The sequence below is a fragment of the Leopardus geoffroyi genome, chromosome D2 (genome assembly GCF_018350155.1).
Source record: "Leopardus geoffroyi isolate Oge1 chromosome D2, O.geoffroyi_Oge1_pat1.0, whole genome shotgun sequence".
Classification (NCBI taxonomy): domain Eukaryota; kingdom Metazoa; phylum Chordata; class Mammalia; order Carnivora; family Felidae; genus Leopardus; species Leopardus geoffroyi.
Window position 1 is genome coordinate 15,283,007 of NC_059334.1, and position 24,057 is coordinate 15,307,063.

The window sequence follows — 24,057 nt, forward strand, 5'->3', positions numbered from 1 at the left end:
CACTGTCTAAGGCTGCATCTGCCGGTTTTGTATTTTCCAACTTACAAAATACTGAAAAATCTAAGAAGGGGCTGAATTACCTAAGTCTACTACTTGAAAAAAAAATGACTTCAGGAAAAAATAAGTGACTTCAGCAGTTTACATATTTCTCTCTAACCTTTATTTTAATCACTTAAAATTAGGAAATATTTAAAATATACTACAATCAGAGAGAACAGCAAATACCCATACACTCACTGTCAATATTTAACAGATGCTAAGGTTTTACCTCATCCGTTTCAGATCTGCTAAAGTCTCATGTGCAGCACGCTCTAAATTCTCTCCTCTCCCTCTTCTTGTCTGCGGTTCCTTGGTTGCCCCGTAACCCTCCCTCATCCAGACCTTCAGACTTTCGGTACATCTGAATGGCACTGGTTTATGTGTTTTACCAGTTTCCATAAATGGTATCTAGCGTAACTATCCTTCTGCAACTCACTTTTTCCACTCAATTTTACATTTGAGATTTATCCTCGTTGCAACATATAGCTAGAATTCATTCATTTTGACTGGTTTGAAGATTTCCAGTCCGAATCAATACTGAATATACTGGATCAATACACAGTAGTTTGGGCATCTGTTCCCTGTTCATGGATACTGAGGCCAATCCCAGGTTTTCACTATCACAAACCACGCTTCAGTGAACAACCAAAACTTCCCCGGGCACACATGTGGGCGTCCCTCAAGAATATATAAGTAGAAGTTAAACAGCTGAGTTGTAAACCTCTTCGACGGCGTAAGATTCAGAACAGATTTCCAATACATACATCTAAATTCCCTGTTTCCCTTGAGTAATAATGGTGGTAATGATAATCGCTAGTATCACTCACCTACTAGAATACATTTCAGGTTAGAATACATTCAGGATATTAAGAAACTTTGCGTAGGTTAATGTAACGTATTTATTTACTATCTACCATGTGCCGAGTACTCTGTTCAATGCCGTGGATGAAAATGACCAAGAATAAGATAGTGTAGCTGACTGATATATTATCTAGCAGAAATGGCAAACCAAGAATAAGAACGCAAGCTAATACTGAAGTCAGACTCAGCGCCAGCTGAGTGTGGGATGCTGTGACACACAGCTTATCTGGTGCATCTGGGTGAGGGGAGGGAGCTACAAAGGACTCACAGCCAAGGAGCCAGCAACTGTGAGGTGGGGCGAGAAGCTAAGGAGGGGACAGTATTCTGGACCCACAAGAGCATGTATCTGGAGACCGAAGGTCAAGAGTGTGGTGGCATCAGAGGAACTGAATGGAATTCAGGATGGTTGGGACACAGTGAGGCTACATATGGAAGGACAAAGGAAATTAATAAGGGAAAGAAATTGGCTGCTGAAGAAGGATGCTCAGATTTGCATTGTAGAAGGGCCACTGGAGGTGAGGGGACCAACTGGGGGAGCAAGACTGGACGCAGGGCAACCAGGTAGGATGCTGTTGCAATGACGCAGGAGGTAAAGCAAGGACAACAGGGATTAGGGGAGGGATTCCCACTGATGGTCTCTGTCACACAGGAGACCACCAGAGACATCTTCAAAGCCTTTGGAGGCCGGGTACCAATGAGAACAGTAATCTGTCCGTCACAGAAAGAAGAAAGCAGAATGAAGGAAGATTGGGTGGGGGTGAGGGGTGGGTTCTGACTTCGGTATTTGGCTGGAAAATGGTGCCAAGATCCACGTCTAGCCCCTTTTAAAAACTTGTCCACAAGATCCCAGACCCCTAGGCCTGCCATTTTAAGGACCTCAAGAAAACAGAATGTTGTAATTATCTTTGTATCCCAGGACTCTAATACTGTTCCCAGCACACCGTACGTAGTCGGTAAATGTTTGCTGGGAAAACACAAAACAGAACATAACCTTGAAACTCACAACAGTTTCCCCACAGACACGGTTTTAAGTTGTATGCATTTTTTAGAAAACAATTTGCACGTTGGGGAGACCCTGTGACATGCCTGGGAGTGATTCCCAATTCAGTAAGACAACAGTAGACCTAAGCTTCTCAAAGACAGAATCTGGGCATGCGATGTCTTGGTGTCACGCACAGTATTATAAAAACCAGGTCAAGAAATGTGTATGCATGGGGCGCCTGGGTGGCTCAGTCGGTCAAGCGTCCAACTTCAGCTCAGGTCACGATCTCGCGGTCTGTGAGTTCAAGCCCCGCGTCGGGCTCTGTGCTGACCGCTCAGAGCCTGGAGCCCGTTTCAGATTCTGTGTCTCCCTCTCTCTCTGACCCTCCCCCGTTCATGCTCTGTCTCTCTCTGTCTCAAAAATAAATAAACGTTAAAAAAAAAAAAAGAAATGTTTATGCACATATATTCAAACCACAGCTTGTTATTCCCTCTTTGCACTTGGGTTGACCACAGGCCTTTAGTATTACAGTCAATATAAAAGTATAGACATGTAATACAGAGCCTCTCTGCCTAAGTCCAAGTTACTCTAGCATGAGGGAATGATTCTCAGCCATGTTTTAATGTTGTAAATTTGAATCAGCAAGTGGGCTCTTTATTTAGCAAAGCATTACTGCCCTCTTAAAAAAGAATTCTACTATTTTAGAATCACAAATGTACGAGGTATAAAAATTCCTTCCTGGACAACTGCATGGCTTTGTAAAGGTTATCAAAAACTTGCGATGTTGTACTTTAGCCCAGACATTTCTTGCACATACAAACAGAACTTAACGTCTCGGATAATTATACACTTTGGACGGGCAGAATAAGGCTTGATTCATCAAAATGCTCAACTACTACAAAAGGGTCTTCAAAAAATTAGTGCTGAACCTATAGCACAGAACCGTGCTGTAAAGTTGGGGTTCTTAGGGGCCGTGAAGTCACTGTGTCACCAAAGGAGACCATGCTAATTGCATTCACTTCCCAACCAGTCTGCCTTCCAATTGGGTATACCTTTACTTCTCCTAGTTCACTGTGTATGTGGTGGCATAAATGCAGCCTCAGGTATGTTTCACATAGATGTTTATTTAGTGCTTCTTAAAATAAACAAACCAACCGGAACTTAACTCATCATACTAAAAGGTTCAAAATTATACTTTCCCAGTTTCTCCAGCAAAGTACTGCTTTGGAGATAAAAGGGTGTGTGTGTGTGTGTGTGTGTGTGTGTGTGTGTGTGTGTGTGTATGGGGGGGTGTCTAGCATAAGAAAGGCTTTAAAAGATATAGTCAAAAACTTTAAAAAGACACCTTTGTGACAACTGTGACATTTATAGAGTATTACATGACATCAAGGAATTACTGTTACTTTTTGAGATAATAATGGCAAGAAAGTTATTTCTAAAATTCTTACCAGTTAGAGATGCCTGTTTTAAGATTTAAGGGTAAAAGGACATGAATTGAGGATTTAATTTAAAGTATTCCATTTTTTTTTTTTAAAAAGATGATAATGGGACTAAGAGATGTACAAAATGACAAAATACTGACAATTACTAAAGCTGGTTAATTTATACCAAGGACTCAGTATGCTGTTCTCTCTTCCTTTAATTTTTTTTTTTTTTTTTTTTTACTTTTGAAAATTTCCCTAACAAAAGATTGTTTCTTTTCCAACGATACACTTTGAGGACACTTCTGTTTTGCTTCGTTTTAGCCGGAAGGTAAGAATCAGTAACTATTCACGTCTGAAAATCTTTTACAATAGTGCTAACCGTGTTCTTGACTCATGTTTTCCATAATCCTCGCAAATGTGGGTATCTTCTGCAATGACTGTATCTCTCTCACCTTTTCCTTTGTTCTCAGTTCATCAAACATTTGCTGAATTTCTAGCTTCCAGTCATCTTGCATGGAATGAAAAGATTCCTGAGGCAGGTCAGTCATAACTGCCTTTTCAATAGCAGTCAGTTGTTCAAGGATTAAGGGAAATGATGGACGAATGTGAGGGTCTTGTTGCCAGCACTCTAAAATAAACAAGAACCACATTAATTCCATTTCTTAGCACAGCCCAGATTTTCAGCCCATGCTGATGGTGTCTACTGAAGATCTGAAAAATCAACTGATGACGATTTTGAAAATTTTATTTTACCCAGCATCCAGGTCAGTGGCACGTATACAATATTCGCTGTTAGGTAAGGCTCTTGTGGTTTCTCTTATACGACATGAATACTGGATGTGTGCGCTCCATGCTTCACCATGAACTGTGTGTATCAGGGGCCTAAGCTGCCCGGCCGGTGATTTACAGGTACGGAGTTCTAGAACTTGGCCCAAGAAACCCGAAATCTCTAAAATGTTATAATCACATGAGAGGTTCTGAGAAATGGCCTCGTAATGAAGGAAGGTAACTAGCTGCCTACAAAAGGAGTCAGTTAATTTTTAAAAGCTAAACATCAAATAGATAAGGTCATGGCAAAACCACGCCGGTTAAGATCGTAAAACATTTTTGATCATTAGGTGGAATTTAAAATAGCAGAATGGAGCCAACTAAATTCTGTCTTTGAACTTTAGTGCTGTACTTGGTGAAAACTTTATTACCATTCAGTTGGATTTTGTACATAAATGAGTCACTGATAAAACCGGATTGTTTTTTAAAAAGGGACTTAATCCATCAATGCTTTACCTGATGTCTCAGATTGAAGACAAGGTTTCGGATTCATAAAATGGTACAGTTGCTTAAAAGCATCTGAAAATTAGAATCACTGCTGTACCCAAAGTATCCAAAGTACCCTTTTGGATACAAAATACACAGATGTTCTCCTGAGCGGTTCCCCTTGCCTCCACAGACCCACAGAAACAGGGGGGGCACAGATACCTTTCATGAGCTTGGCAAACGGCTCAGGGCAGGTGGAAGGAATGGGCAAAGTGAGCTTATTGACGGCTACTCCGTAAGCCACGGCAAGCCCATCGATGCCACGGTAGGGGACTTCTCCCGTGAGCAGCTCCCACAGCAGGACTCCATAGCTGGAAAGCAAAATTGCCATGGAGTTAAATGGGTCGGTCAAAGGGTGTCTTTTTCTTCCAAACACAAGGGGTGGGATAAATGCATCTGAGCCCATTCAGCCCCGACTAAAAATCTTCCCTTCTGGGATGCCTGGGTGGCTCAGTCAGTAGAGCGTTGGACTCCCTTAATTTTATTTATTTATTTATTTATTTATTTATTTATTTATTTATTAGCAACTGATCTCCCATTTTATTTAAGTTGTTATTTATTTTGAGAGAGAGAGAGAGAGAGAGAGAGAGAGAGAGAGAATCCCAAGCAGGCTCTGCACTGTCAGCACATGGCTCAACGTGGGGCTCGAACCCATGAACTGTGAGTTTATGACCTGAGTGAAAATCAAGACTCGGATGCTTAACGGACTGAGCCACCCAGGTACCCCTAGCGTCAGACTCTTGATTTTGGTTCAGGTCATGATCTCATGGTTTGTGGGTTCGAGCCCCATGTGGAGCTCCACGCTGGCTATGGATCCTGCTTGAGATTCTCTCTCTCCCTCTCTCTCTGCCCCCACCCTCCCTCATGCACTCTCTCTTAAAAAAAAAAAAAAAAAAAAAAAAAAGACCCTTCTCTTCCAACAAACCCTTTAGTGGCACGTATTCCAAGGTGCGAGGTGGGGTCTTCCAGTGAACCCCTGTTTAAACACACACAGGTACACAGGTACACACCTTCCCAGAAATCAGTTATGCATTAATTACAGGAATTAAAACTATATAACGAATAGGAAGCATAGAAGCAGTACATAACTGAACTAAACGGATCCAGGACCAGGCCACACTTTGATGTGGTGTTTTGACGTTTCTCCTTCTATCTCATTTTTCCACACCGGGATTAAACCTCTTGAGGATTGTCAGGTCACTGAAGACATTAGCCCCACAGAAATCTCATGTTATGCACCATAGGACTTAGATAGAACCATGTTGACTATTTTTAAATGGTTGTTTTGAAACTGTTCATCTTTCTGCCTCTCCCTTTATATCTTAAGAGTTGTGTTCCTGATATTTCTACCATATTGCTTAAAAGTAATGGACAAAAAAAACAAAAAAAAAAATCAGCATGGGCCTCCCTGTGCCCACTAGTGGGACAAATCATCTCTTTTTTGTAACTCTGTATCCATTAGTACCTTAGTTTCCCTTTATAGTCTGCAAAACATGAAGTACACATTAGCTTTTGTTAATACATGAAATATCAGCCACTCCAGACATCCCATTTGATTTTAGATCGAAACACACAGGCAGGTAAGGGATGGTCATTTTTTTTTTTTTAATTCTACTAACATAACAAGTACGGTCCTATTTACTTTTCTAATCTTTGAAAAAATCATTACCTTTACATTTTAAAAAAACCATTTGAAATTTAGAGTGGTAACTTGATTCTCATTTCTTATGTTTGTTGCTTATATATAATGTGTAGACATAGTTTTAAAGACAGCAGACAGAAGGTAGAAAAATATGCCTAAAGAAAAGACCACACAGCTCAGAACAGCACCAAAAAAGCATTTAACTTTGGCTTTGGACTTGCTTTCGGAGTCTCATTAGATTATTTTCTGATCTAAAGAGATGCGGGGGACTCGGAGCATCACAAACATAATAGAACAAGCCCTTCATGAAGGCGTGGTCTGCAAAAAGCTGGAAACTCTCTGGACTCCAGGCTCAGATCATCCTGGATACAATAACCTCTCATTTACATACTTCTCTGTTAGTATCTATTGGACTCTAGACACTATACCAAAAACGTTCAGAATAAGAACGTAGCCATGGCGGAATGTGCCCAATCAATGGGGCCTTGGGCATCCTCCAGCTGACATTCTACCAGCTCTAAGTAAAGATGTTTGAGTCCCGAGGCCCCTGAGTCCAGGGCTCCCTGAGGCCGAGGAACAGGGCACCAATGAAAGACAATTGGATCCTGACTCAGCAGACTGGAGTCTGAGTTTCGGGAGTATCACTGCTTACTAGCCGTGTCTCCTAACAGCTGATTGTGAATTAGCTGATCTATAAAATAACAGCGGTATCTGTTCTGCCATCCCAAAGCTGTTTTATATGTTGTATATATATATATACTGTATATATATATACTGTCTTACATATATATATATATATATACATTGTATATATATACTGTTTTATATTGAAAAAAGGGGAATATATAATGCAGTACTTGTAAATTATATAATGCCATAACTATTAGCAATTAAGTGGAAACCAGTATTTTCCAAAGGTAATGACGACCTGTTTGGTGCCTTAAAAATTATCTACATTATGGTGCATTAGCAGAGATACTTTAATTCCAAGAAGAAGTAAATTTAATTTATAGACCCATCAACAAAAATCAAGTCAGAGCAGGAGACAAAAACAAAAACCTTAAAATAACTGGAAACTGTGTAAATTCAAAGCCACGTCTTGCTATTCTCATTAGCACATAAGAAAACTAAAACAAACAAGAACAACAATATAACTTTGCTTCTTGGGAGTTTCCGCAAAGGAGTAATTGAAGACAGGTCCTTTTTCTGGAGAGCAGAGGGCTTATGTTAAGAACTGATGTCAAGAAATGGAACTATTTCAATGGGACTATCTTTAGAATGTAATGCATATGCTTCTGTCCGCTGCAAATGGGTAGGATACAGTATAAATAAGGCTGTCTCCTGAGAGGCTAATGGCCTGATGAGCCAGAGTGATGGTAGCAGGAGTCTGGCTCCCAGGCCTGGGATGTGAGTATAATACTACCTACCAGCTTTACAACCTTGAGGAGATTTCTTAACATCTCAGTGTCCTGGTTACCTATTCTGTGGAAGTGCAGTGATCGCAGAAGATATTGTGAAAATTCAATGACAACGTCTGTCTAAGTTACTTTCCAGTGTAATAGCCAGTAAGGGGGAAGGACAGTGAGAGATGATCAATCCACTCACTAGTTAACGTACTCGTCAATATGCTAGAATGCTAGTCTACTGCACAGACTTAAGTCATGTCTCTTGAATGAAATCATTTAAAAAAATTTTTTTTAGCATTTATTTATTTTTGAGAGACAGAGAGAGAGACAAAGTATGAGTGGGGGAGATGCAGAGAGAGAGGGAGACAGAGAGTCTGAAGCAGGCTCCAGGCTCCGGGCCGTCAGCACAGAGCCGGACGTGGGGCTCAAACTCATGGACCGGACCATGAGATCATGACCTGAGCTGAAGTCGGACGCCTAACCGACAGAGCCACCCAGGCACCCCTGAATGAAATTATTTTTACGGGAATATTATAAAAGGAGATTCTAAGGCAAAGGAATGCGAAATTCAGAGGGGGGGCCTTCCCGCCCCTCCGCATCCTGACATCCAAGGACTCAGCGTATGCTTGATGTATTAATGCGTTCTGCAGGTGTGTGGGGATGTTTGGTTCCACAACTAGGTGGCTCTAGAGGTCAGCAGTTTCTAGTCCTTTCCGTAGCACTTCATGTTTTTCTTCCTATCACCTAGTTTTCAGCTGCCAACTTTTACCAGCTTAGCATCCCTCTCCCCCTTCTAGCTAGCTGCTTGTATTGAAAATCAGATCATTGAACATGTAAAACAGAGTTAGAAATAAGCAGATTTTGAGAGAAGATGTGTCCAAGAAGTATATGGACTCAAGGAGCCCTTATTTTGGCTAGCTTTAGATTTTTTTCCTTTTCTTTTTGCTTATCTCTTGATTCTTCTCTGTTTATAATAGGTGAAAAGTTGCCATAAAGCATTTATACAGCTTGTAATCACACAGTTTGTAAAAGAAGCAAAGAAAATGGAAGGGTTATAGTCTTGAGTAATGTTACTTTGAATATAAAATTGGTCCTTGATGTATGTATCAGTTTCTAGTCTTGAAGTACAATCTCCCACAAGAATCACCTGTTTCCGTGAAGTATTTTGGTATTATCGTATGGCCAAAAAACTACTGTGGGTCAATCAAGGAAAGCACATTTAATGTTTTGTAGGAAAACGTCTGCTCAGACTCCACCAGCAGAGAGTCTAATTTATTAAGTAAGGGATGAGACTCAAACACTTGTGTTTTCCAAAAACGGTCCTGAGACACTCTGGAACCCCAACGCAGTTGATAAATTTCTGAAAGGCCAGAAGTAGAACAGTTAGGTCATACTGAAAATGCGGAGGATAAGCTTTAAAGAAATTTTCTTGGAACTTCTACCAACAGACGCTCTGCCACTAACGGGATGTGTGAATCGAAGAGAGGAATTTCTGCAGCATCCAGTGATGACAGGGGGAAAACAATTTTTGTTGATTCCCCAATTTGGAAGTCGGATCTGAGTTCTACTCGCGGTCTTGCTACCAAACAGATACAAACTCTTAGCAAGTGACCCTTCTCTCGGCCTGAGTTTTTTCTTGTGTAAAAAAACTGGAGTTTTAGTCACTTTGCAAACTACGAGGATGGCTGGAGTCAAAAAGTCCGAGAACAACAAGTGTTGGTGAGGATGTGGGGCCGTCGAGAGCCAGATACACCGATCGTGGGTGCAAATAGGCGGTTTTGGAAGTTGTCTGGGAGCTCCTCGAACTATGACCACACACAGAATTACCGCATGGTGCAGCGGCTTCCTGCCTAGGTACAGACCAAGAGAACTGAAAACCTACGTCCTCACAACTCGTCCATGAATGTTCATAGCAGCCTGATTCAGAATCGCCAAAGAGCGGAAACGACTCAAGCCCATCAACTGATTAACGGACAAACGAAATGTGGCAATCCGCCCAATGGAATATTACTTGGCAATAAAGAAGGATATCCTGATTCATTCTCCAACTTGAACCTTGAAAACATGAGGTTAACCAAAAAAGCCAGTCACAAAGGACCACGGGGTCGTATGACTGCATCTATAGGCAATGCCCAGAATACTCAAATCTAAAGCTTTTACAAAACATAGATTAGCAGTTGCCTGGGGCTGGGAGGGATGGGTGTGGGGAGTGATGGTTGAGCTGTGTAGGGTTTCTTTTTCGGATTATGAAAATGTTCTCAAAATTGACTGTGGTGATAGATATACAATTCTATTAATATACTAAAAGCCACTGAACTGTATAGTTTAAATGGGCAGACTGTGTGACATGCAAATTATATCTAAAACAACTGCTACAAAACAGTAAAAAATCTAGAATTTTAATGCTAGCTACAGAAGATGCTCTTTAAATAAAGGCAAGTTAGCTCTTGGGCATCGTAGCTATTAAACATACTGATTTTTCTTTGTTGTTCTATTACTGATAGTGTCTTCATGCCCCAATGAGACATAACTGAATGGAGAATCTAACTAACCTGGGATCCTATCTGGTCCAGCCCTCCATTCTCACACTGGAAGCTTTAATCTTTAGATGATGCAATCTATAAAATGAAGGAGCAGATGTCGATTATTTTCTCAAACTCCTTCCATGCTACTCTTGTCTGTAAATCATGAGAAATCAAAATTTTACTTAAAAGAAAAAAGTAACAATGTACTATTCTTTACTGACGAGCCTTACAAAATCTAGGCATTACTATTAGCTCAAGTTATAATCAGTTTTAATCAAACCTCGGATTTAACGAGAAGGTTCTCCTACCAAGTTATGAAGTCATGACGATAAAAAACCTCAAGTTACCTGTTCTGTTGTGATTACATCTTGACCCAAACCATGAAATATTCAAAAAAGGCCTGTGTTCTCTGTTATGCTCAGGTGCTGAATACTTTGGGACTCATTTAAAGGAAGCATACCAACCAGTTTCTGCAGACGTCTGCGATCGCGCAAGACCTGGTGCTCACCTCCAGATGTCACTTCCCTTAGAAAACAAGGAGGACTTGATGACTTCCGGGGCCATCCAAGCGTAAGTGCCCGCGGCGCTCATTTTGGTAGTCCTGTGCCATTCTCTCGCTAACCCGAAGTCTGTGATCTTCAACGTTTTATTGCAGATGTTGTCATACTCTATCTTCTCGAGCAGCAAAACTTAAAAAAAAGAAAAAAAAAAAGAATCAAAAGAATCAAAGGTGGAGTATTTTCACATTCTTCTAATTTTCTGATCCCAATGTTTCTTTGGTATTGAAGATACAACCTTCACCGCAGTCGGAAGATAAGTGAGAAATGGGCTTGTATTTGACCACCTTGCCTTACTTCCATCACCTGTCATAGTTGCCTGCAGTGACAAGTTGTTTAGTTTTTTAATCCACAGGCACAACACAGCTTAGCACTCTTTATGAATGTTTCCTTTTATGAGAAAGTAAATGATTTCTAGGGGCAAGAAACATTTACTGAGTTATCACAGATAGGATCAGAAGTCTGTGAGAGTTCCGCCCCCCCAACCCCCTCTTTAAGAAAAGAATACACTGTTTTCTTCCTAGAAGGTAGGTCCTGATCTAAAGGCAGAGCCTCTACTGAATGTTTAAAAAATTTTTTTAATGTTTTTATTTATTTTTGACACAGAGCATGAGTGGGGGGGGGGGATGGCAGAGAGAGAGGGAGACACAGAATTTGAAGCAGGCTCCAGGCTCCGAGCTGTCAGCACAGAGCCTGACCCGGGTCTCGAACTCACGGACTGCGAGATCATGACCTGAGCCGAAGTCAGACGCTCAACCGACTGAGCCACCCAGGTGCCCCATCTATTGAATGTATTAAAGAACACAGCAAACAGATGGACTGTCACCCTAAATCGTTACTAGCAAACACTATCTTATAGTAAATTTGCAAAATGCTTACAGGTTTTTAACTCCTAAAGATACTTGATGAACTGCGTTGCTTTACTGAAGCTCAGAAGAGAGCAAAAAGTAAAAGCTTGAGATAAATATTATGCAGATGCTGCTTTTCCTAGCCCTCAGCCTCCTGTCAACATACAGAATGTACAGAGCAACTTCCAGGAGCTGAGGTCACTACCAGAGTCGGCCCCTGAGCTCTCGTGTAACAGTAGCTAAAACAAACATGCTTCTCAGTCTCTCCCCACCTGCACCCCGTACACCCTGCCCTTTCAAGAACCTGGGGTTCTTCTCTCCCCCTGCTTGATTTCTCTGCCTATACCCGTGCAGAAATGTTCCTGAGGTTTTCCATGTGACACTAACATAGCTACTTACCCGGTTCCTCCTTCCCATCTGCTACAAGGGGAAGAGTTTAAACCTACTGTTTTTGCTAACTTACCTCATTCCTTAAAAACCTGCAGTCTGCCTTGTAGCTCCACTGGTCTTTTTCCAAAGCACCCCCCCCCCCCCACTCCAATTCCCCTGCCACAGAATTACAATCGTCCTAACTGGCCAGGATAATGATCTACCAGCAGATTCGCCTTCCTAAAGTGTCATAGCATTCCTTTATTTTTAAACCTTCCACACACAAACTCCCAATATAGGCAACAACGTGGATGAATCTCAAAACCATCACGCCAAGTGAAAGTAGTTGGACATGAAAGGTGACATACTACGATTCCATTCGTATTCTGGAAAAGGGACAGAAGTCAGATCCGTGCCTGCGGAGGCTGACGGCATAGGCTTCACTGCTAAGCTCCACAAGAGAACTTTTTGGGGTCATGCCAATTCGCTATCTTGGTGGTGGGGGTGGCCGTTGTTACAGGATTATACATATTTGTCAACTCCTTCAGAGAGTGAGTTTTACTGTACGTAAGTTACAGGGTAGTAAACCTGCATTAAACAAAAAGCAAAAAGCAAAAACCAACTCCCATGATTCCCGATGACTCAGAGATAATGTCCACACTCCAACATGTGGGCCACCAGAGCTCTACCTCTGCACAGCAACCTACCTTTCAAACGACATCATCTTCCTCTGTGTTTCCTCCACTTAAACTCCTCATCCAGCCCCCACAGGGTCCTCTTGGTGGAACCTTCCAAATACCTCTAAGCAATAGAAAATTACTCCCCCACCCTTATTCACACGAACTTTGTGTTTCTATTACGGCCCTTATAAAACATAGGGTACTAGAAATATTTGTTTTCACCTCTGACTTCCCCACTTAGACTACTAGCTCTGAGAGAGCGAGTGTGTGAGTTAGAGAGTGAAAGAAAAGAGAGGGAGTGAGAGAGAGAAAGTTGGTAGGGAGAAGAGGAAGAGGGGGACAGACACACTCAATTCACATTCATACTCATGTTATCTACACCGCATCTGGTCTTCTTCAAGGCAGGTGCTTCACGTTTACAGATGAACAAAACACGCACATTGTTATAGTTGCCCTTTGCAGGTGCCCTTCCCTCCGAACAGAAGTAACAACAAATAAGAGAGTCCCTAACAAGCCTGAGTTTTCCCATACAGCTTGCACACATCCATTACTTCATTCAAGCCTCACAAAAATCCCAAGAGATGGGCCTTATCAGGGGATAATTAGTGTTGAAAAAAAACAAGGCAACAGAACAAATCCATTTAAACCGTAATCCAAATTTCAGAGTAAACAGGGCATGGTGGGGAGGGGGGGGGGGGGAGGGGGGGGGTGTTACTCAGGTTTTACCTTGAAAACCAAAATGAAAATAAGTCCATTTCATCTTTTTTTTTTTTTTAAAGGACATTTGTGTAACATTGTTGCAACCATGTGCTAGCTCTTAAAGGGATAAAAGTAAACAAGTATGTATGGAGGTCTTTTAGAATCAACTATCCAAACAACACTGGAGACCAGCATAAGACATTCTTCTTTTTTGATTTGCAGAACATGATCATAAAGAGGACCATTTTCCCAAACAGTTACAAGAACAATGAACGTCTACCAAGTACCTTCTATTCGTCAGATTCATTTATGGGTATTTTAATCATAAAATCCACACCCGCAGTGCAATGGGTAGAATCTATTTATTATCCGTACTTTATAGATACGGAGGCTGAGACACAGGTGTTGGGTAATCTGTCAGGTGGCTAAAGGAGCAGCAAAGCTCCAGCAGTCTGACCCAGAGAAACACACTCCTAACTACTAACCACATTGCTCAGGTGACAGCTTTTCTCAATTTTTCACAAGAGCTTCCTTTATCCTTTAGAAATCTCTCTCCATTCAGGTGACCATTCTTTTCTTTCTGATTTCCTATCAGTGGCTAATGATCAACTGATCTCGGTGGAGGTGGCCTGGCGCAGTGAGGAAGAACGTGCACACTCCAGGACCAGACTGCTTGCTTTGGATTCTGCACTTCTGTTTCTTTGCCTGTCATGGGAATGGGGGCTGTAGGTACACCATAAGGTCGCAATAAGCAAGAGATGAGAACGTCAGATGCTAAGAACACTGGAACATAGCATTTTGTAAAGATCTCACACACACACACACACACACATCAATGGGTTTGAAAGTGTTTTTAGTAACTTTTTCAAAATCACCTTCATGGACTTCAGGGAACCTCGACTCTTTTTCAAGACTTGAAATTTCACTTTGCAGTGGATTTGCATTTTGTCTGCATATCATCAAATGTTTACAAAATTAAACAGTCCTAAAAGTCAAAGAGTTCATGCAAATGGAGAGAGCCAACACTAGATTTATTTTTTTTTAAGGGCTTTTATTTTTGAGAGAGAAGAGGGGGGAGAGAGAGAGAGAGAGAGAGCGCAGGTGTGGGGGGGAGAGGCGGGGCGGGGTTTGGGGGGGACAGAGAATCCCAAGTGGGCTCCGCGCTGACAGCAGAGAGCCCCATGCGGGTCTCTAACTCATGAATCATGAGATCATGACCTGACGGTGAGCAGCAAGACCAAAATTCTACCATTTTCCCTACTTTTAAATTCGATGTTGTACTATATAGTGAAGGATGGAAGGGTGGGGGAGAGACTCACTTCTGTTTGGAATAGCCTCTTATTCCTTCTGTCCATCTACACTGTACCTATTCTCAAGGTCCAGCTTCCAGAGGAAAACCTTCTAGAGCATCCTACAAGATAATGACCATTTCATCTTTCCAATCATCCATTATCCACATATCATGTTGTTCTGTCCATTATCTTTTCACCTGAGACTTATGGCCCTAACTTATGTGCAAAGCTACTGAATCCTAGGAAATGAATTTTATAGATTTCCCTTGTATCCTCCAATGTCACCTAACAAAGTACCCTCTACATTGAATGCTCAATGGACTAGCTGATATTAATAATAATTATCACCAGTGCTAATACGAAGACAAATGCCTACCATTTACAGAGCCTCTCCTATGTAGAGTCAGTTCATCTCTACACTATTCTAGGGAGTGGGAATCATTATCCCGAGTGTACAGTCTAGAAATGTTATCCAAGAGCACGCGCCTACAACACAGAGCCAGATCTCAGGTTCTGTCTGTGGGCTACTTCCCCAGTGTTCTGCGAAAGCTTCTACTGAGAAAGCTACTGGTTGTAAGAAGGGGGCAGAACAACCAGAAATTTCATTTTGTAGACTGCTTAAGAGATGGGTTTTTTAATTTTCCTTCCTCCCACATCAGCTTAGGGTATATTTACTTCTCAGTCCTTATTCCCCACGAATATCAAGAAAAACAAATATCGGATCTCTTAAAACCCTAAATACTTCAACCACAGAAACAAACCAAAAACCAAGTTAGTCAGTTACTTTATCAGCAGTATTTCATTTTTCTGCTTCTAATACTACTAATTTCACTTTTAAACAATGGTTATTCTTAGCACCAAAAAGACCCCAAATTAATAATCAAAATGGCTTGCAGTTCTATAAAACATTGGCTTCTAAGACATTTTCACACGTCTTCATTTTTACAAATATCCACATAGGAAGGCACAAGGGAGCACTGATGAAAACGGGCATAAAGATGATTGTACCTTCCCAGACCCCAGGAAGGCTTGGCAACCCTTGAGAGTAACTGAGAACAGTGAGAACCAAAAACAAAATATTTAGGGGCCACTGGGTGGCTCAATCAGTTAGGCTTCCGACTTCCACTCAGGTCATGATCTCGTGGTTCGTGGGTTCGAGCCCCCTGTTGGGCTCTGTGCTGACAGCTCGGAGCCTGGAGCCTGCTTCGGATTCTCTGTCTCCCTCTCTCTCTGCCCCTCCCCGACTTGTGTTCTGTCTGTCTCTCTCTCTCAAAATTAAATAAAATGTCAAAAAAATTAAGTATTTATTAAAACTGATTGTGTTCTAAGTAAATGTCAGGGCTGAATGTGCCCTGAGCAGCCTCTGTAGTGAAGGTTTGAGGGCACCTCCCCCCACCCGGCCTCCAGTCCAAAGTCTCCACGGGAGCTAAGTGCCTCCACACTTTGAACAGAAAACAAGTTAAAATAACATTCTGAATGTCAAACGTTTAGACTTCCATGAAAGGCCCATTGTTCTGGATTCTGTTTCAGAGGTGTGCAGCAGAATTCCTGAAATTCCTTATCTTTTGGGCAAAGTGACCGAAACCAAAAATAGCCAGTGTCCCGACAGGTGGACTCGGGCACCTGGCCAGGTTTCAGCCTAAGGCCTCAAGGTCGGCGGCCAGCTTCCGCTTCCTGCCATGCCCCGGGAAGGGTCTGGAGCACACCAGCCAGCCACCAGAAGAATGTACGGACCAGGCGAATAAATTTTGGCCCCAGAAATGGCAAATTCTTGTTAGTAACCTAGCGACGAGCGTTTGAGCCCCCTTTTGTGAGACTTGAGTGAAGATTTTTGACCCTTGTTAGCCCTGTTCGTGAACAATCAGCCTTTACAACCTTGTACTTAGTCTACTGATTCGACCATGAGGCACTTGATTTTTTCCGGCTCCTTTGAAGTTTCACATTGCTATTTTCGGAATTATTGCATATAATGTATATTTTTTTAAAAGCAATTACACTGTATCCCTTCTATTCTCTCACCACTTACGGGATTGCTGTGTCCAAATTCCATTTGACCCAAATGGGGTAGTCTCAATTAATCTTTAACTAGAAATGTAGAATCAAAACAAAAGTCCTAAGAAAGAGAACAGGTTGACAAAAGCAAAGCGTGAAAGAATATAGCATTAATAGACATTGCTTCTGTCAGCCTAGGGAAGGTGACTGAGAATTTCAAGTCCGAAACCGACCATCTATGAGGGATTAAGTGATAACTTTCTAAGCTTACCAAGTAGGACCACATCTGCACACATTTCTTTCCATCTATTCCCCCACTGGCACCTTGTCGCCTCCCCCAACACACACACCACTCAGCCACTCCTAGATCTGCAGAGGCAAATCTAAAATTTCCCCCTGGCCTTCAAGCCCCCTCTGGACCTCATCTGAAATGACCTTTCCAGTTCTTCCGGTGCCCTCTAAAATGAACCCCGCATCCTAACAATTCTGGGCACTGGTGCCCACCTCTGGAAAACACAGCACAGCACCCTAGCACCTGCTGTACGGAATGCCCTCCCCTCCTCCCCTCCGTAAAAACCACACGGGGCAGGCACCCCACTTTTTGCATAAGCATTAGGGCACCAGCACTGCCTTCCACTGGGAGACCACTTCCAAGTCTATAACCCTTTTGGAATCTCCAATTCCCTTCTCTAAAAAAAAGAAAGAAAAAAAAAGCACAACTCCCTCACTCTCCTCCTGCTCAGATCGCACAGGAGTCAGTAAGTAACAGCCTTTGGGTTCTTCCTGCAAGACCTCAGCTATAAGTTTCTACTTTCAAGTGCCGCTCTCGTTACACTTAAGGTCTTCTCGTACTTGTCCCTCTCCTCTCTCTGATGATATTATAAGTGACTGGAGGGTAGAATTTACACCTGGTTCGCCTTATTTATTTATTTATTTATTTACTTACTTACTTATGCTGCACAGCAACTGGCATTTTTATATGCTCGGTAGGTATTTGTTAAATGAACGGCTACCTAGTGTAAGGGGGGAAAATGAATGTGAGGGAGATGAACTATTACAAGCTTTCTCACGTGAGGGCAGCTGCTACTGCAGAAAACCAAGTCAACCTCCACACTCCCGGAACAGTATTAGGAAAGGAAGACTGTTCTACAGAGAATTACAACAGGACGGTTATTTGAATTCCTCTCCGTCTGCAGCATTTGACACGGTTGATCGTCCTCCTCTGAAACGTGTTCTTCGCTGACCTCCGGCGCATCCCCCGCTCCCTGGGGCTCCCTTTCTTTGCCAGCCGCTCCTTTTTCTGGTTCCTGCTCATCTCCCCGATCTCTAACTACTGCAGACCTCCAGGACTAGGGTCTTGGATCTGTGGTCCTTCTATCTACTCACTCCCCAGATAATTTCAGCCCACCTCAGGGCTTGAAATACCAGTTCCATGCGGATGACTCCCAAGTAAGTATTTACCTCTGCCCTGGTTTCCCTTCGATCTGTTCTCAAAGCTGCAGCCAGTGAGGTCCTGTTACAAGGCCAGTCAGATCCCAGTTCTCAGTTGGAAACCCACCAGGGTCATAGTAAAGTCGAAGGTCTTGGGAGACCTACACGACCCTGTCTCCACCCCCTCACGACCTACTGTTCTGCTCCAGTCCTCTCCTGCCACACTGGCCTCCTGCTTTCGGGATTTTGCAGGCTCTGTTCCCTCTGTGAGAGTATTCTTTGCCAGATGGCCCGTTGCCTCACTTTTTCAGGTTTTCCCAATAACCCACCTTTTCTGGAAGGCCTTCCCTACCCATCCAACCTAAAACTTCAACCTCTCACCTCAACAGATTCACCCTCTTCAAACTGAGGTTTACCAACTCTCCAGCATGCTACACCCTTTATGATTTATTATTTAACATCTGCGTTGTTTTACTGGAATGGAAGTTCCAGGAGTGGGGGAATGCGTTCCTGCTTTGCTCACTACTGAACACCAAGAGCCTCTCGGAGAGTTCCTGGCATAGAGTCCACAATCAATAAATAACTGCTGCATAAATGAGTGCGTTAGCTTACTGAATACAAGATGGACTTCTATAAAGAAGATGCAGTTGTGGTCAGCGAAAATAGAGTTTCTCATTGCTCTGGCGCCCAATCCAAAAGCCACCGTACAGCCCTTTTCCTGGACACATACGATACTCAGTTTGAATGAGAAAACTTCCTACATTTCAGCGTGTGAAAATCTAGCTCAGTATTTGTGTCACCTTGGTTTTTTCACAAAGTAGGTGACAAAGCAAACGGAGGGAGGAATTCTTCCACCATATGCTACACTGACATATTAGTGAACAGAAAGTCACATATCTCATACTATTAGATGCAACGTTTGCAGAAAAGCAGAAACCCAAGGCGCTCCTTCAAATCACCTTACGCCAGGAAGAACTCAAACATTCCTACGTGCAGTCAAGACTCTCCCCCAGATGGCACGTGATTTGGTCTTTGGCCAAAAGCTTAGAGAACTGGACTAGTAATGAAACCCGGTGGTGAAACGGTTACAGTAGCAACACAGTTCTTCGTGCCTCCTCCTTGACCCTCAACTTACCAACCCAAGTTACAAGCAGACCTGCCACAGCATGCAGATGGCCGCACCTGTACAGAGAACAAAGCTCCAGACTGTGTCCTCCTCCTGCTGGCTCGTCCCAGTCAAGCAAATTAGCCAAATCAAAAAGACCCTCCCCCCAACCAAGATGAATAAATACATGACTACACGATACTATACACCGCAGAATGACTAATAATGATGTTAAGGTTGTAGAAAACTTTTAGGCATCAAGGAGTTCACGCACAACAACTTTGGGAAGTACTTAAAGCACTCAAAGTATTTCTACGTAACATACAAAAACGAGTCTCCTTGCCAGCTTACACTTAGACTGTGTCTTACAGCTTACTTCCTCAACGCTTTGATATATGCCAGGAGTCAGCAAACTACACCCCATGGGCCAAGTCCAGCCCATGAAGACAGCCCAATGTCTACTTTGTAAATAAAGTTTTATTGGAACACAGCCACACTCATTTGTTTACATACTGTCTGTGGATGCTTTCAGCTACAACAGCAGAGTTGACCAACTGCAACAGAGACCTTAAATATTTACTGTCTGGGGCTTCACAGGAAAAGTGTGCCGACCCCAGGAGTACACTATCTCGCTTTATCCTCACATCACCCTATTCAGGAAGTCAGTGCCCGTGAGCCCACAGTTGGTGAGCTGTGGAGTCAGGGTGCAGACCTCCGACACCACAGGGACACTATTTGTCACCCAACGTCAAAAGGCCAAATGCTTAAAGATATTCCTTTCCCCAGAGACACAAGCCCAGAAGAAGCCACCCAGACTCTCACCCGGTGTCCTCGATGACCAACCATCCAATTTCATCAGACAGTGAACTGGATTTCAGATGCAGTGTGTATTCATGGAAGAATTTACAGATCCACCCAGAAAACCACCAAGAAGGAACCCACAAATCTGGCCCTTTGAACAATTTCCGAACTTGGTGCCGCATTGAAATCATCCGGAAGCCTTTTAAAAAACACATTGCTGCATCAAAGGCCCAGATTGATTAATGAATGGACAGAGTTAAATTTGTGTTAAAGCAAGTTAGTAAAACATTAACGGCAGGAGAGTGTATAAGTGCTCGCTTAAAGTTCCTTCAACTGCGTATTTCAAGATGTTTGAAATAAAATGGTAGAAGAAAATTCATTGCTTGTTCCCGACTACGGTCAACTAAATCAGAACATCCAAAAACGAGACAAGGGATTTTACTTTTTAAAAGCTCACGAGGAGCTTCTGATACCACATTTGGCGTACGAACAGCTGCTCCAGAGTGCCATTCGTTACCAACAGAACTGATCGTCTGGCCTAGAGGGTCTCAAAGTATGGTCCAGGGGCCCCTGGGCATCCTCACGGTGGCAAGAGATTGCAGAAGCCACAAAGTGGCTTCAAAAGCGTAAAACAATGCCGCTCTCCTTTCTCAGTTTGTCTTGGAAAATAAGAGGTCCCTCCCCCGCATTAAAAATGCTTTATTAAAATGTAATGGGTCTGCTATTCTTCTATTATTAAATATTTTTTTTAAATTTAATGTTTATTTTTGAGAGACAGAGAGACAGAACACAAGCAGGGGAGAGGCAGAGGCAGAGGGAGACACAGAATCCAAAGCAGGCTGCAGGCTCCGAGCTGTCAGCACAGAACACGGGACCCGAACTCGCGAGCCAGGAGATCATGACCTGAGCCGGAGTTGGACACCTAACCGACTGAGCCACCCAAGTGCCCCTATTATTAAATATTTTTAAGTTTGTCATTTCAGGTTTCTAACTTGGTAAATATCAGTCGCTATAACCCACGTAAACAACAGCTCTTTGGGGTCCTGATGATAAACATTTGAGAACTGTTCATCCAGGCAGTAGATGGAGAAGATAAATGCTCAAGTTCTGGGATCAGAGGCTCTGGACTCAACAAGGGACCTTGACAAAGGCAAGTAAACCCTGGCTTCAGTTTCTTCATCTGTAAAATGGGGACAGTCAAAAGGGTGCTGTGAGGCATAAATGAGAATCAGGTTTGGGCAGTGCCAGTACTTTGGATGCATTAGATAAGTGTGAGCCATCGTTCCTATTACGGCCATTGCTTAGGTGTTTTTTTTGTTTTGTTTTTTAACGTTTATTCATTTTTGACAGAGAGAGAGAGAGAGAGAGAGAGAGAGAGAGAGAATGAGCGGGGGAGGGGCAGAGAGACAGGGAGACACAGAATCGGAAGCAGGCTCCAGGCTCTGAGCTGTCAGCACAGAGCCCGACGCGGGGCTCAAACTCACGAACTCTGAGATCACGACTTGAGCCGAAGTCGGACGCCTAACCGACTGAGCCACTGAGATGCCCCAGGGCCATTGCTTAGTTAAAGCACTTGAGACGAAGCAGCATTTGAGAGAGATGATTTTAAAATTTTTTAACATTTATTCATTTTTGAGAGACAGAGCATAAGTGGGAGAAGGGCAGAGAGGAAGGAAGACACAGAATCTGAAGCAGGCTCCAGGCTGCAGCACAGAGCCTGATGTGGGGCTCGAACCCACGGATCAGGAGATCATGACCTAAGCTGAAGTCAGATGCTTAACTGACTAAGCCACCCAGGAGCCCCAAAAGAGATGAATTAAAAAAAATTTTTTTTTTACCATTTATTCATTTTTGAGAGACAGAGAGAGACAGAGCATGAGTCGGGGAGGAGCAGAGAGACAGAGGGAGACACAGAATCCGAAGCAGGCTCCAGGCTCTGAGCTGTTAGCACAGTCTCACCGACCGCGAGATCATGCCTTGAGCTGAAGTCAGACACCCAAATGACTGAGCCACCCAGGCACCCCGAGATGAATTTTTAAAAATAACTAAATTCATACTGATTGGAGGTGAACTGTAAAAATCTGCTTCAGGCTCCCAAATAAAACCAGCACAGTTCTGCCAGCCTGTGTAGGAACCCTTGCTCTGCCCCCTGACATTCCTTACTGAGGTATTTCACCTTTTGGGAGCTCCTCAGGGCTGGGGAGGGTTTGGGGACAGTCACTGATACTTGGAATGAAAATCATCAGCCTGGCATGGTAAATCTGGTCACTATTTCCTAACTCTAGTGAATCAGAGAGAGAAAATGCTCTCAACTAACTCACCAAACAAACAGTGATTATAAAAACTAGGCTCCAGTCATAAATGATAAACAATTTACGTCAAACCAGTGTCTAAGTATTTTAATTTTTACTGCCCTGCTGATAAGCTAGGATAGGACAGTCATAAAGCAAATTATCCCAGGCTCGTGTTTCTTTTTTCCGTACAAACGTTAACCTTTCAGCCGACCAGACCACGTTCTTCCTGAAAACCTTTAATGGCTGCCTCTTGTTAGTCTATACATGTTAGTATGGCATTCAAAGCCCTCACTCACTGCTGGCCACGTGCTAAATGCCTGTTTCCTTCCCACGAAACTCCTTGACTGCCCTTCATTCTAGCTGCACCTGACTACCCTTGGTTCCTTAAAAATGTCCTTTGTTTTCATGCCAGTTTTTCCACAAACACCTTTGATGAGTAAAAGAAACATCAAACAGATTTCCTCCCCAGGACTCTGTCTGCATCCAAGAGAGGAATTCAGCAGACCGTATCAGAAATCTAGAAATTCAGGCTCAATGAGGTTATACAACTTGCCCAAGGTCACACGGCTCCTAAATGACAACATTTAGGATAATCGAACCCAGGTCTGACGGAGGTGGAAGGCAATGCTCCCGCCAGTAGCTACGCTGTCCTGGAGAAGTTCAACCCTTGAGTGCAAACAGGGCTTTCAGACACCTTCTGAAATGGATGGAGTGGTCTTCCCTTCTCTTCTTTCCTTCACTAGGCTTTGATCCACTTGACAATGACTACAAGCATGATCTGATCAGATGCATAGAGTGGAGTCAGCCTGCATGATCCAGAACCAAGTAACTGACACCCCCTCCAACCCTAACAGCTATAAAAAAAATGAGTGCTGGCCTATTTTTTTTCATTAAAAAAAAATTTTTTTTAACGTTTATTCATTTTTGAGAGACAAAGAAAGACAGCATGAGCGGGGAAGGGACAGAGAGAGGGAGACACAGAATCCAAAACCAGGCTCCAGGCTCGTTGCTGACAGCACAGAGCCCGACATGGGGCTCGAACTCACGAATTGTGAGATCATGGCGTGAGCCGGAGTCGGATGCTCAACCGACTGAGCCACCCAGGTGCCCCATGGTCTAGTTTTTTTTTTTTTTTTTTTTTTTAATTTTTTTTTTTTTCAACGTTTATTTATTTTTGGGACAGAGAGAGACAGAGCATGAACGGGGGAGGGGCAGAGAGACAGGGAGACACAGAATCAGAAACAGGCTCCAGGCTCTGAGCCATCAGCCCAGAGCCTGACGCGGGGCCCGAACCCACGGACCGCGAGATCGTGACCTGGCTGAAGTCGGACGTTTAACTGACTGCGCCACCCAGGCGCCCCAAGGTCTAGTTATTTTTAATATGCAAGTCTGAAAATGGTAGGGGAAGATGTGGGGACCCTTCATCATTGCTATTCTTCTAAAAATATATCCTTTACCTGGTTTTTTTGTTTGTTTGTTTCAGAATGAGATTAGCCCTTGCCACCATTGGGGTATCTGTACTCATCTTCCTGCGCCCCTTGGAGTAGAAGGAGGCTGTGGCATGAAGCTACACGTCTGGAATAAAAGAACAGACGAGAGAAGGAAGAAGATGCGTGTCTTTTAACTGATAATAGCGTAATTAATAGCTCCTCCAAATCACCCTGATGAGCTATTTAAGCACCTTATCTGGAGATGACAGTTCCTATAATTTTCTCAAATAGTTCCTTTATTTACACCGTACTAAGAAAAACTAAAAAAAAGAAAAAAAATTCCTTTTGTAGTTTGTTTTAGGGAGA

The 24,057-nt window shown here is 42.9% G+C and overlaps 1 protein-coding gene across 3 annotated transcripts in view; it reads right to left on the reverse strand.

Moving 5' to 3' along the window:
* The window catches only part of MAP3K21 (mitogen-activated protein kinase kinase kinase 21), a 64,575-nt gene that overhangs the window by 35,079 nt on the left and 5,439 nt on the right, over nucleotides 1–24,057 (reverse strand). For all 3 annotated transcript variants that reach the window (XR_006701411.1, XM_045437343.1, XM_045437342.1), the window contains exons 2-4: nucleotides 10,702–10,882; nucleotides 4,783–4,931; nucleotides 3,759–3,934 (exon numbers count right to left, since the gene is read on the reverse strand). Coding sequence is in view for 2 of the 3 variants with exons in the window: in XM_045437343.1 (XP_045293299.1) it covers nucleotides 3,759–3,934; nucleotides 4,783–4,931; nucleotides 10,702–10,882 (506 nt within the window). In the remaining variant the exon portion in view is untranslated. The remainder of the gene's footprint in view (nucleotides 1–3,758; nucleotides 3,935–4,782; nucleotides 4,932–10,701; nucleotides 10,883–24,057) is intronic.